Source organism: Papio anubis, chromosome 10 (genome assembly GCF_008728515.1).
Source record: "Papio anubis isolate 15944 chromosome 10, Panubis1.0, whole genome shotgun sequence".
Lineage (NCBI taxonomy): Eukaryota > Metazoa > Chordata > Mammalia > Primates > Cercopithecidae > Papio > Papio anubis.
The window spans coordinates 114,276,513-114,291,509 of NC_044985.1; the positions used below are offsets into that span (position 1 = coordinate 114,276,513).

Below are 14,997 nucleotides of genomic sequence, written 5' to 3' on the forward strand. Positions count from 1 at the left end.
CACTCTGGCTGCAGTAGGCCACAGCCAGCGTGTTGGGCTTTGGGGGACACATCTTGGGACCAAGCCGTCCAGTCTCCCTTGCTCCAGCTGAGGAAAAGCATGGCCTGGAGCTGTGGAGATGGATGCCACCCTTCCCCTGCCAAGGGAACTTAGCGTTTTAGGCAGTTGTGAGTTCCAGTGCTGGCTGCTGAAGTGCCACATTTTTAAACCACCAGATCTTGTAAGAACTCACTATCATAAGATCAGCAAGGGGAAAATCTGCCCCTGTGATCCAATCACCTTCCACCAGGCCCCTCCCCCAACACATGGGGATTACAATTCAACATGAGGTTTGGAGACACAGAGCCAGACCATATCATTATACTTTCAGCCTTCCTTGCAGTTCACTGTGACCATGTCATTAGGTTCTAGCCAACGGCATATGAGCAGAAGATATGTGAGCCACCTCTGAGTCTTTCCCTTGAAATAAATGAATGGGTAAGCAGCCCACACTCATTTCGTATTTTCTCAGTGGTTAGGAGCGTATACTTCCAATTTAAAGAAGGTTTGCATTTTGTTCTAGTGATTACTTTTAGGATTACCTTTATATGATTCCTTTGGTGCTCTATTTTAGACAGTACCCTTTAGTTTCCCACCCAGAAGATTTATAAAATCAGCCTGTGTGCCATTCCATTGTCCAGTCTTTTTCCTCTCCCACCCAATTTTAGGCCATGACATCACCATGTTTACCTTTCAGCCATTAACCTTGCTTTACATCAACACAATACCTTTGGACTCCTACCTTTAAAATAAACAAAGAACTTGCTCTACAGCCTATTTTTGCTTTCTCCTCCCTGTTTTTTGTTTGTTTGTTTGTTTTGTTTTGTTTTGTTTTGTTTTGTTTTGTTTGAGACAGGGTCTCACTCTGTCACCCATGCTAGAGGGCAGTGGTGCAATATTAGCTGCAACCTCTAACTCTTGGGCTCCAGTGATCCTCTTACCTCAGCCTCCTGAGTAGTTAGGACTGCAGGTATGCACCACCATAGCTTGCTAATGCTTTCAAATTTTTTGTAGAGACGAGTTCTTGCTAGGTTGCCCAAGCTGGTCTCAAACTTCTGGCTTCAAGTGATCTTTCCACCTATGCTTCCCAAAGTGCTGGGATTACAGGCATGAGCCACTGCACCTAACCCTTCTCCTCATATTTTTTGTTATTATACTATTTCTATATTGTCAGAGCATATGCACTTCATATTGTCATCTGTCACCCTACTGGCCACTTTTATTTTTGTCCTTTTGCCAGAATTTTCAGCTCTACCTTAGTTTGCTGAAGTAATGAGGACTCAGAAACTACATTCCAAGAATTTTTCTGTTCAGATTTGTTTGTGTTATTTATACCTGAAAAATAGTTTGCTCATTCTTTATTTCTAGAAATATCTTACAGGTTTTTCTCCACTTTCCTGTGGCATTAAATGTTGCTGTGGAAAATTTTGTGGCCAATAACTCTCCCTTGAAAATAACTTTTTGCCTACACTGCCCATTCAATTATTTCTTTATCTTTAAAGTCCAATAAATGTGTTGGAAATATATCTCAGTGTTGGCTATTTTGGGTCAATTTCTCTGTGACAGGGTGAAGAGATAGGTACTTTTGATGTAAACATTTCAATTTACATTATAATTGCACAAACTTTTTTCATTAAGTATTTCTTCTATTATTTTGATTTTCTGCTTTGGGAACTCCAATAATTTGTTCACTTACATTGATTATTTTCTCTCTAATTTTTATTTTATGTTATTTTATTTTTGAAAGAGTGTCTCACTCTGTCACCCGGGCTGGAGTGCAGTGGAGTCATCTCAGATCACCGCAACCTCTGCCTCCCAGGTTCAAGTGATTCTCCTGCCTCAGCCTTCCGAGTAGCTGGGACTACAGGCATGTGCTGCCATGCCAGCTAATTTTTTTATTTGTAGGAGAGACGGGGTTTCGCCATGTTGGCCAGGCTGGTCTCAAACTCCTGAGCTCAGGTGATCCACCTGCCTCAGCCTCCCAAAGTGCTAAGATTACAGGGGTGAGCCACTGCACCCAGCTTGATTTCTAATTTGTTTAATCATTCTTAAAATTTCTTGTTTCCTTTTCCTATTTCTGTAATATATGTCCTTCACTTTAATTTCTGAAATGCCTCATCTCCTTTATTTTTCTTCTAAATTTGTCTTCATTTCTCTGATTTTTTTTCTACTTATTTCTTAAGTTCTGGCTATTATAAACACAATTACAGCCTTAGCTATTCAAAGCATGCCTCTGAATTCCATGAAGTGTACTTCACTGGTAATTTCTTTCTTTTTTTATTTTATTTATTTATTTATTTATTGAGACTGAGTCTTACTCTAACGCCTAGACTGAAGTGCAGTGGCACAATCACAGTTCACTGCAATCTCCTCCTTCCAGGTTCAAGCAATTGTCCTGCCTCAGCCTCCCAAGTAGCTGGGGCTACAGGTGCATGACACCACTCCAGGCTAATTTTTGTATTTTTAGCAGAGGTAGGATTTTGCCATGTTGGTCAGGCTGGTCTCAAACTCCTGGCCTACAAGTGATCCACCCACCTTGGCCTCCCAAAGTGCTGGGATTCCAGGCACAAGCCACTGTGCCCGGCCATCACTGGTGATTTCTTAGACCTACTATTGTTTGACCCTCCTGGTACTCTTCTGCTGCTCCTGTCACCTCCTGCTTGATTTCAGCTACTTTAAAATCTTTCTTTATTGTGAATGATAAGACCACATATGGATATGTACAAGCATAGTGTAAATGACTAACACTGTGTGAAAACAGGTTGCTTTGTGGTTATTGGTTTCTCTGTGACAACAACCAAGATGGGATGTTGGTAGCCGAGGACTTAGCCCCACAAAAGTGGAAGGAAAACAAAATTAAATACTTGGAAACTATTGACATAAAAAGTGTGCAAATCTTTGTTTACAGTTATAGAGGATTATTTTCTTTCTTTTCTGTGTGCAGGAAAAAAGAGAAAACATATACTTAAAGTAAATGGTCTCCAAAGAGGTAAGAAGAAATGTGGGAATTTACTCCTTTGAACTCGCTGTGGTCCTGTTCTTCCTGCCAGACTCCATCCTTGCTGCAGCCTCAAAATCTCCTATGGGCCGTGGTAGCTTCAGACCCAATGGATTATTTAGAGTACCAGCTAAGTCATTGTAACAAACAGATCCCAAAATACAGTGGCTTAAAACAAATAATCTAAGAGCCCAGAAGTGGTAGGCAGTCTGCCTTCCTTGACATGAGGTTTCCAACAGTGGGTCCACAAGAGCTGATCTGGTTGACATTGTCTCCCAACCAGTGGGAAAGAAAAAAAAAACTGACAAAAGAACCAGCCATTTGTTTATTTTAATAGAAAGACTCAGAAGTCTTCTGCCAACATCCCATTGGCCAAAACTTGGTTACATGGCCAGAGCTAGCTGCAAAGTGAGGCTGAGAAATGTAACGCTGGCCAGGCAGTCTTTGGTTCAGCTGTAAGTCTATTCTTATGGAAGAAGGAATGATTATGGGTGACAAATAGCAATATGCCTACTTGCCCTTCATGTTTGCCTCCAAAGTCACTGATTCCCTTAAATAAAGAGGAAAACTCAGACTCTTCATTGATTCAGATCCAGCCTTTTTGTCACCTGAGACTCTTTGGCAAGCACAGGAGCCGGAAGCTGAGAGGCATTACAGAGCTATGTGGGCAGAGACATGCCAGTCCTGATTAGGAAATGAGGCAACAGGAGGAAGTGTTAGAAAGGTGTGTTGTAACTAATACAGTCCGGGACAGAACATGAAGAAATAGACAGAGATAACTTGAATCAATTACATGGAAGCCAGAGTACTGGTGCCACATCAGATTGAAGCCCGAGAAACACGGGGTTATTTTATTCTTTTTATTTATTTATTTTCTTTTTTGAGATGGAGTCTTCCTCTGTCACCCAGGCTGGAGTACAGTGCTACAATCTCAGCTCACTGCAACCTCCGCCTCCCAGGTTCAAGCAGTTCTCCTGCCTCAGCCTCCCAAGTAGCTGGGATTACAGGCTAATTTTTGTATTTTTAGTAAAAACAAGGTTTTGCCATGTTGGCCAGATGGGTCTTGAACTCCTGATCTCAGGTGATCCACCTGCCTCGGCCTCCCAAAATGCTGGGATTACAGGCAGTGAACCAAACTCAATCAGAGCATATGCCACACTGCGCACTCGAAGATAAAAAAGATGTGACACTCCATTCTCTTCATCAGATCTTGTGGATTTTATGTTTATTGCATTCCTCCTTTTCTTCCTCTTCTTTGTCTCTCCTTTATTTCCTTCCCTCTCCCATTCTACTTACGTTTCTCTTGCATACCTTATTTAATTTTTTTGTTTTACATCTTGTAAAATATTTCTGGCAAGTTGATATGGCACTGTAGAGATGGCAGCACTTTTTCCTCTAGAGCTAAAGCATATTTGGATATATTTTTTCCCATGATTTCTAATTACTTCTGTCTGTCACTCATACACATAGATACATATGTTTATATATGATATAACTATTTTCAAATATAACTTTAAATATAACTCTACTATAAGTAAGTATATACATGTAATATTTCCAGCATCTCTGTCATTTTTATTTCTATACCTATCTGTCATCTTGGTTATATTCTAGTTTGTACTTACCCAGGTCTGAGATGTTTCTTCCTTCATGTTTTTACTGGTTTCTATGGAAGCCTCCCTACCTTAACTATTTTATTAAAATACTTGGATTTGTTAAGTCTAAGCAGAAATCACATTTATTCCTTCTACTTACTTTTCAAACCTGTTCTCTCAGATAGTTATTTTCTTGCCCATGAATGAAGTCTTAGGTAAGCCCTAGAGCTATGCTAGTCCCTTTTAGCAGTAATATCTCATTTAATATTTAAAAGCCTGAGCTGATATAATATTAAAACTGGAAACCATGTGGTAGGGAAGCTGGGTGAAGTCAGCATTTCCTTTCATCCACACTTCCTCTCCACCTCCACTGAGTGTCTATTGCTTTCAACTAATTTGGGTCTAGGAGGAGGGGGAGAAAGAAGTGGACAGGAGCAGGAATGGCCCTCATACTATATAGCTTGGTGCAAAAGTAATTGTGGGTTTTGCCTTAAAAAAAAAAAAAAGGAATAGCAAAAACTGCAATTACTTTTGCACCAACCTTACAGATTTTTGTGTCTCCGAGATATTGGTGGATGCATGAGCCATATTCATTTGTGAGTTCTTCAGAGACACTCAACTTAGAGAGAACCTCTCAACTGAAGTTCCCCTAATTCAGGAACTTCAACTGGCCGCTTACCAATTCCCTCAGTCTCCCAGCTCTGGGAGGTCCACACGACACTCCTGCTGGGGTCAACTCATCCACCCAAGTGATTCTCCCAGACAGAATATCTCTCAAGAAGAACTAAGTGAGCTCCTCCTTTCCCCAGGGAGACCTATAGGAATTATGACTCTTCAGACCCTCTCGACATTCTAGGATTGAGTCTATAAATGTCTCTGCCTTCCTCAAACTCCTGAAGGTGAAGATCAGTTACCTTGAAGTTGTAGTCTTCTCAGTTGCCTTAAGGAGGCAGGAGCACGTTACTCAACTTCTATAGCAAGAACATGGTGTTAACTGTTAGCACTTGGATAGGAAATCCAAGAATTGCCACACTACTTCCTGTGGGGTATTTGAGCAAGACAATTTGCATAGAATAATTACAAAGGAAGTCCCAAGAGCTCCATAGTATTAGCAGATCTTAAGCTCCAAATCTCTTTGTAAGTAGAACTCAAGTAAACTGAACTAAACTACTTGTACACCTCTAATTTGTTTGTCCTCAATGGACTTTGATGACAGGCGACTACAACAGGACCAAAGACATAGAGGGACAGAAAAAGAGTCTTTGTTTGTCTAAGATATCTATGGCTGGACAAGTTCAAATTGTGGCCAGGTCATAGAAAGAAAGAAAGGAAAGAAAAATACAGGGAGACAGCATGGGAAGGGAAAGAGGGAGGGAGGGAAGGATGAAGGGAAGGAGAGGAGGGGAGGGTGGGGAGGAGAGGAGAGGAGAGGAGCGGAGAGGAGAGGAACTTTATGGCCTTGCCTGAGAGATCAGCACCTTTAAACATGGCACTCATGAGGTGCTCCTGCACATACCTCACTGTCTTTCTACCTACCCCCATCACCTGCTGAATCTAACAGCATACTCCCGAGATAGGGTTTCAATCAACCCTTTGTTAGTCCTAACCACGAGGCTTTCTGGGACTTGAATCTCTATACAAATTCCCCTCGGGCAATAGTCTCTTGGTTAGTTCCTTAGATCCTAATTTTTTGGCCAAACCTATGTGAATAAGGTCTTTGGTCATTTTCACTGTATTTTCAGCCTCAATGCCTTCACTGAGGGCTAAGATGGTGGCTGGTGTCTCACCATCAAAATGAGTGGGACAATCCAAATTCTTGCGTTGCTGCCATTGATTTCCTCACAACCAGAGGAAATCTGCAATGCTTCACTTCATTTTGCAATATCTGTATGCTGAAGTTTCTTCATGGTAATAGGGGGAGTAAAAGTCTCTATCTCATAAATGAATTAGTAGATGTACATATCTTGTATTCATGTCTAGCACATAATAAGCACTTAAGTCTTAGCCCTCATCATCATTATTATTCTTACAGTATTCTTTGGGATATAAATGAAACTGTCTTAAGTTCTTTTTAAAATTAATGTAGGGGGACAAATGAATTTGGATTAATGTCACAGTAAGGAAAAGAAAATCTAGGATGAACCCAGGTTAACCACCAAAGGCTTGGTCATTGCAAGGCTATGTGTTACGTATTTTTCTTTGTGTATTAAGCTCTGGAAAAGTTATAGCTAAATAAAATTTTTGAAAGCACTATTATATATAATGTGAGTTTTTTACACCATCCATATTTATATTTTCCTATTTTCTCAGGGAGAAAGAAACACAGACATAGAAAACACTTAACTCGGAATAACAAAGTCCCAAAGGAAAGACGGCAACCAAGAGGTAAAAAAAAAAAATACATTTTAAATAAATAATGTGTAAATGTTCATGCTCTTAGTAAAAAACATTTTTTCCTAATTGCTTTATGTCACTGTACTTACTGTTGAGAAATATATCAGATTTAGTCAAGTTCCAAGATATGTCAGGGAGAAAAAGATGATAACACCACAAACAAGTAGCTAGGTGATGAATCTGCAACCTGACCCCAGGGCCCAGGAGCTGCCTGCAGTGCTTCCTCTGCTGAACTGATCACTTTCAAGGCCAGAAATAGTTGTTGGCATAGAAACAAAAACAAAACAGACAAAACCCGTGTAATTCGCAAGTGATGTAGCTGTCCCTCCTCTTGCTTATCACCATGTGGTAATTGCGTGGACTTGGGTCTGCCCCAAGTAAATTACAGTTTACTTACCTGTAAAGTGAAATTAGGTCAGTTAGGCTAGACTGGCTGCCCTCCAAGGCCCATCCCAGCTTCCCATGTGGCTTCTCATTCCGTGGATCTCCTACAGGACTCAGTAAAAACCATAGACAGCCCCCTCTACTGCATCATCAGCACAGAGCCCTCGTAGACTGTGCCTCTTCCCCAGTGTCACTGACTGGAAGGGTTGGAACAGCAGCTCAGCATCCTCAAGTTCATTTTAAGACCTTTACACCTGTTTCTACTAAGTCAGCTCTTCAGTCCCCACCTCTACCACATAGAGGCTCTGAAATGCAAAGCATCCTCCCTGTGCAATTTGCAGATGATTCTAGAACTCTGCTGAGCTGCTCCTTCAGCCAGGAGAAAGGTGCATGAAGGAGGAGGCAAACAGAGAAGACAGACACCATCTCCTGCCAGACTGCCTGTTGTTATCCTGCTCAAATTTACAGACAAATTTGTCATCTAAAAGAGTTTTGACACCTAAAACTCTTTCTCTGGCCACATAACTTCATATAGACTCTCTCTATATACATATATACATATATATGTGTGTGTGTGATATATATATATATATTATATATATATATTTCCTTTGGCTATGAATTCCCGCACTAGAATGGCAGAAGCAGTGTATGCAACTGCCTCTCCATAGTTGGTGGTGGCCAACCTGCTTGGGAATTAAGACACTGGATGGTCCTTCTAGAAGATACACAATCCACTGCTGTTCCCTCAGTGAGAGTATCTCTTAAAAACACCCAGTCCAGCTCCCATCCACGAGGTCTGCAGCAGACCATGGGGATCGTGCTTCTTCATTATTTCCCTGCTGGCTCCCAGCTCAGCCCTCTGGCACCCTTGACCCAACTAGCCATGACCTTCACCTTTGCGCTTCTCAGCAGTGAGTCTGAGAGTCTCTCATTCCCTGACATTCCCAGGGACAGAGGTCCATCTCCTGCTTAGACATCTTTAAACCTTCTCATTTGGCTTGAGAGAAGGTGTCTGACAATTCTCTCCAGAGAAATGTGGCCTCTCTCATAAGGCCTGAAGGTGGGAAAGGCTGATGCTGGCAGAACCAGGCTCCCAATCCCCTACCATGTTCTTTGCAGATAGACTGGCATCTTGCCTTAGAATATAGAAGTACTGGGCTCCTATTGTGGCATTCTTGGATGTTGAGGCCTCTGCTAATACTCTGAGATAACCAAAGAATCACCTAAACATGGTGATATACTCTTTTGCCAAAAATGATTAGTCCCTGTTGTGAAAAAAATATGTATTTTAAAATAGCTTTTAATTTTTTCTGACCATATTATTATTTTACATGGTTAATGTAGAATTAAAACTGATAGACCCAAGAACAATTAAATCCTACTGTGTCCGGGCATTTGACTGCCTGAATATACAATTGTAGTGAGGTACTGGAGCCAGCGAACACACAAAGAACCACTGGAAAGCACAGTTCTGCAGCACTTTATTACACATGATCTCCTCCTCAGCCCAGATGTCTCCATACCAAGAGCGGGGAAGCAGTGCAATTAGCTTCTGGTGTTTTGCCCTGGAGTTGTTTGCCCTCAATAGGTTTTGATTGAAAGGAAATCCCTGCAGTCCAAGAAGGATTTAAACAGAGATAAACTGAGAGCAAGAGACTATATATTGACCAATAATGGCTAGGGCTGAACAGACCCAGATTATGGCCAGAGCCGGATCTCCAGTTTGATCACTTTATGGGAAAGAAGAAAGCAGACAGAGAACAAGTGTCTTTTGATGGAACTGTGGGGAGAAGGGAGAGTTGGGGGAAGGAGGAGAGAAGAGTTAGAAGTGGCCGGTTTTCCTGGGTGCACCTTCAACTTGATCATCATGAGTGACAGGAGAGTCCCACACAGAGCCACCCCTGTGTGGATGACACTTTACTGTGGCAACCGCATCAACTACCACACTTGGCACAATCATGGTCTTTGAAACTGATTGATCTAGAGCAAATTTTTCTGAGAGACAAGCAAGGAGTGGTAAGAAAGCTTCATCTACTTCCTTGAGGTCTCCATGTTTCCACATTTTACATGTTTCTTTTAAACCTTTAGTTCAGGCCGGGTGTGGTGGCTCACACCTGTAATCCCAGCACTCTGGGAGGCTGAGGCAGGTGGATTGCTTGAGCCCTGGATTTAAGACCAGCCCGGGCAACATGGTAAAACCCCATCTCTACTAAAAATACAAAAATTAGCTGGGTGTGGTGGCGCACACCTATAATCCCCAGCTACTCAGGAGGTTGAGAAAGGAAAAATCACTTGAACCCGGGAGGTGGAGGTTGCAGCGAGCCGAGATCTGTGCCACTGCACTCCAGCCTGAGGAACAGAGCAAGAGGGCAAAACTCGGTCTCAAAAAAAAAAAAAAAAGTAGGGGGGGCACCTTTAGTTCAATAGCCAAGTTTATAATTCTTTTATGCAGGTTTAGTAATCTCTCCTCTCCATGTGTCTCTGTAATATTTTAATAAACTTCCTAAGGGCAACATCTTGTGCGGTAAAGCGTGCTTTTTCTCGGGATATGATTCCTCATGGCATGTGAATTATCAGTAAATGTCTGATGGTACCATTTTTATCTTGATGAAGTTTAAAAAAAAAAAAAAACCTCTAAGTAATTGTTATGTCAGAGGCCCAGAAAATACAGTATCATCAATCCCAAGGTTTCTTTATGCTAGATTGAAGGAAAGATGCCTTTCCAACCTAATCTGGTCATAATTTGCTCAAAGGAAGAAGCATGCATGATTGAGTATCTGGAGGAGGTTTTCTCCCGGGGCTTGCAGGACCCAAATCAGCACCCTATGATACCAGCCATGGGCACAGAATAATGGGCACAGACCTTTAGAAAGAAAGAGCATCCACTCTGCATCCCTGACTTCAGCAAACACGTTAGAACGATGCAGATCTAAACATACATCTGGAATGACTGGCTCTTGGTTTGGACACATCGATCAACACATAGATACTTGCTTCCAAGGTTTGTTTCTTTTTTGAGATGGAGTCTCGCTCTGCCGCCCAGGCTGGAGTACAGTGGCGTGATCTTGGCTCACTGCAATCTCTGCCTCCCGGGTTCAAGCAATTCTCCTGCCTCAGCCTCCCGAGTAGCTGGGATTACAGGCACACACCACCATGCCCACCTATTTTTTTTTTTTTAATTTTTAGTAGAGACAGTTTCGCCAGGCTAGTCTTGAACTCCTGACCTCAGCCTCAGAACTCAGCCTCAGAACTCCACCCACCTCAGCCTCTCAAAGTGTTGGGATTACAGGTGTGAGCCACCGCACCTGGCCCCAAGATATCTTTTAAGTCAATCCTTTGTGCTATCTTTAATAATACAACTCTTAGGCCTTGTGCCTTAATTTCTACAAGTTCCTCTTGAATAGCCTTTATTGGGTTAGTTTTTAAGTCCTTGGTCATTTTCCTCACCATTTTCAGTACAAAACCTTCCAAGTTTACATATCTGACTGGTAGAGTCTACCATGAGGTCTGTCTTGAGACCTTATGTTGCTACTTTTTATCTCTAACTCTTTCCCAAAGAAAATTGTCAACACTTTAATTTATATATTTATCTCTGAGCATCAGTTTCCTCATCTGTAAAGTGAGGATAGTACGAGCACCTATTTAATAGATTTTGTTGTAAAGATGAAGTCGGTTAATAGAGGCAAAGATCTAAGGATAGCTCCTGGCCTACAACAAGCACTGAATACATGTTCAACTTCTTTCTTGCTCTCCCCCTGTTGCTTGGGAAGCAGGTAAAATACTGTTTCAAATTTATTTGGAATGATTTGGAGATATTAATAGAGAAATATAGGATGCATCTCAGTTAAGCATCATGGTTGTAATCAAGTCTAGATCAGAGGTCAGCAAGCTATGACCTACAGGGCAAATCTATCCGGCTGACCGTCAATGAAGTTGTACTGGAACACAGCCACAGTCGCATCCTTTGATGCACTGATGACACAACTACAGAACTGAGTAGTCACAACAGAGGTTATGAACTGAAAAACCTTAACTACTTACTATCTGTCCCTTTACAAAAAAAGTTCCCAACTCCTGATCTAGGCATTTAATGTTTTTCTTTAAGTTCTAGACAGGATCCTGAAAAGTTGCATTTGAATGGTGGTTTTGTAAAACACTACTATTTGCAACGCAAAGAAATATTTATGTTGTGTTTCAACTTTCTCAGGAAGAAAAACCAACAATAGACCTTTGAAAAGAAGAAGAAAAAGAGGTAAAAAGAAATGATCAATATGTTTTTCATAACTAAACATTTAATATTTAATATTCTGTACTGTGAGTAATAAGTCAGTTTTCTTAATTTGCATATGGAGCTAGTACTGGAGACTTAACGTTGACCAGAAGTTCATTTTAATACCCTCAATACCTGCTTCAGTGGAACCAGATCCCCAGTGCCCCAGTCATGTGCTCATGCAGGGTTCCCCGAGCAATGTGCACTTTCTTTTTTATTGTTTGTTTGATTAATACATAATAGATAAAAATACTTGGGGGTACGCGTGATAATTTGATACTTTCATATAATCAAATCAGAGTTATTGGGATATCCATCACTTTAAATATTTCCTTTTTTTGATGCCAGGAACATTCAGATTATTCTCTTTTAGCTATTTTGAGATGTATAATCAATTCATGTTAATTATAATCACCCTATTGATCTATTGAAAACACCAGGCTTTATTTCTTCTATCTAACGGTATATTTGAACCCTTCGTCAATCTCTCTTTATCCCTCCTCTCTCAATGTGCAGTTTCTTCTAGAACCCTCTACACCAAGCTTCCCTTTTAGCAGCAGAGAAAGCTCAAGTGAAAGGGAAGTGAAGCAAAGGAGGTGCCCCATTAGGTGCCGCTCTGCCATCCTGCCCTCTATCCCCTCCGTCAATGCCTGGAATGGGGGAGATGAGACTAAAATTTGAGGGGTTTTTTTTTAACGTAACGTCAAAGCAATAATATGAGTAGAAATCTCCCTTCAAAACATCAGGAGGAAAATCACTGTGTGATAGGTGGATATGACCAACCAGGTTGAAAGTTAAGATCCTACCACACGCCAGGCTGTTGTGTAGTATTTTAGAGGGTGGAGTGGAGGACAACAGTATCTACAGCTATCTAATGTGCCATGAAAGAAAGACTTTGAAATGTAACTGAATCATGGGGGAAATCCCTCCAATACATTTTAAATTATAAAAGAAAGCTCTCAAGACAGGTGGGGAGGAACAACGCACAGTTGTAAAATAAGATGGAATGGAAAAAAAAATGCTTCCTTGCAGGTACAAGAATTCCCAGAGATAAAAATATTAATTTTAAACAACCTGCACTTCCTGTGACCTGTGGTGACGTGAAGGGCACTCTAGATAAGGAGCGATTCAAACAAGGTGAGTGTACTGGTCCATCTACGATTTTCAGCAGGAAAATATCCACACAGATAGCATACTGTTTAGGAGTAGACACCTGCTTTGAGGGTCTGCAAAACCAGCCTCAGGCTTGATGATTTGCTAGGAGCTTTCCTAGGACTTGGGACATCATCATATTTACAACTAGGGTTTATAAGTGAAGCATGCAAAACATACCCTAGGGAAAAGGCACTTGGGATGAAGTTCAGAGACAACCAAAAGCAAGCTTCCAGGAGTCCTCTCCCCGTGGAGTCATGCAGGACTCATTTAATTATTGCAGCAACAAACTGTAACAACACATGTAAAATGTTGTCTACCAGGGAAACCAGCCTGAGTTTAGGAGTCCAGGGTTTTTACCAGTCACATAGGCACTCTCTGCCTAGCACATACCAAAATTCCAGATTCCCAGAAGGAAAGTGGGTGTTCAGCATAAACCGTATCATTTGTGCAAACAGTTTAGGCACAGTGAGCCCTCTTCTTCGTTTACCGTTATAGATAAATGCAATTTATTTACATATGTCTGAAAATAATACATTAGGATAGGTGGTTCCCGGATTACACAACATTTCAACAAGATCTCTTTGGATAGGCTATCTCAAATTTATTCTTGTAAGAGAATATAAAGAAATTGCATTTGTTTATAACCATAAATAAGAGGGATTTATCTTTAAAGGGCTTTATCTTTATGGATAAACAATATGTCTATCCATATTGTTTATTACAAACAGTTTAGCCCACAGTGAGTTCTGCGAATGATAGAACTCTCCTAAAATCCAAATTCCTAAATGCCAGTGGCCCAGCTTGCATATAGACAATGGGCAACCTTGCATATAGGCCCTCTAAGGAAAGTCTCAGGCCCACTCTGTTAACTCTGTTTTGCACAACGATGACATTTTCACACTTTTAAAATTCATAAAACATTAGCCTATGAGGCCATCTCCCCTTTCCCCTATGTGAAAGGCCCACAAGACATCCAACTAGCACCCACTACAAGGGCAAGCACCTTAATACTTGGGTGGAAAATGTACACATCTGAGAATCTCAGCACTAACTTTCACAGCCCCATTTCCCATAACATCTGTACAGCCTGCTGCTAAATGATAAGATCACAAGGTTTAGAATCAGAAGACCTGCATTCAAGTTTCAGCTATACCAAGAGTGTCTGATTCATGTACAGCCAGGTGCTCGGTCTCTCTAACCTTGAACTTCCTTCTCTACAAAATCAGAACAATAATATAACTTGCCTCACTGTATTATTATGAGAAAAAATAAAATAACAGACATAAAATACTTTGCAAGTTACAATTGTTAAATTACAGAACTAATGTTCATCTGTCATGACTGACACCTCCCCACGACATAGTTCTTTGAGCACCAACAAATATAAATGTTTGCCCCATGACTATGTTGCCTAAGGGTAATTTAACTTCTCCCACTATATAACATTTCCATAATTACTTTTAATACAAAATAGCCATGAGTTCAAAATGTGAAACATAATTGTCATTTGCTGGTTGCACAACATGGTACAAGACAAGGCAGACGTGGCTGTAGTAACAGCTTCCCCAGGGCCACCTGGGGACCCAAGAGCATGGCAGAGGGCTTTGTGCCTTCATCCACCTCTGAAATTCAGGCTGACTCTATATCAGGTCTCAGAGGAGGGAGGAGAAGGAATTCTGTTCATTCTTTGGGGCCATCCTTTGCACCCACCTCCGACCTTTGGAGTATAGCAAAATACGTTGAAAAGGTAAATGTTGGTAGTAATTATTTCTTCTCATTGCATGAAGGTCAAAGAAGTGTACACACACGAAAGAGACTCCCCTTCATCTCTGTTCCTTCAGGCTGGGTATGACACCCCTGATGTCTGACAGGAAAATTCAGACTCTACTGCTACGATCCTGAGCCCAAGTGGGAGGCTCCAGACCCCAGCATGGCGGGGGCCAAGTTCCGGTGTTTTCACAGTTGGGGAGCTCACCTTGCCTTGGTCTTACAGGAATCTCAAAGAAGTGTATACAGAGTGAGGATAAAAGGTGGTTCACTCCCAGGGAATTCGAAATTGAAGGAGGCCGCGAAGCATCCAAAAACTGGAAGCTAAGTATACGCTGCGGTGGATACACCCTGAAGTTCCTGATGGAGGTATTCTAGTGACAAATGGCTGA

At 41.4% G+C, this 14,997-nt stretch overlaps 1 protein-coding gene across 15 annotated transcripts in view; it reads left to right on the forward strand.

Annotated features, from left to right (window-relative positions):
* Window positions 1-14,997, forward strand: part of SP100 (SP100 nuclear antigen) — a 121,613-nt gene that overhangs the window by 74,343 nt on the left and 32,273 nt on the right. For 14 of the 15 annotated variants that reach the window (XM_021924085.2, XM_021924084.2, XM_021924078.2 and 11 more), the window contains 5 exons: window positions 2,984-3,028; window positions 6,943-7,017; window positions 11,621-11,665; window positions 12,716-12,820; window positions 14,832-14,974. In XM_021924085.2, coding sequence (XP_021779777.2) covers window positions 2,984-3,028; window positions 6,943-7,017; window positions 11,621-11,665; window positions 12,716-12,820; window positions 14,832-14,974 — 413 coding nt within the window. The remainder of the gene's footprint in view (window positions 1-2,983; window positions 3,029-6,942; window positions 7,018-11,620; window positions 11,666-12,715; window positions 12,821-14,831; window positions 14,975-14,997) is intronic. The other variant, XM_021924080.2, reaches the window with a different exon arrangement.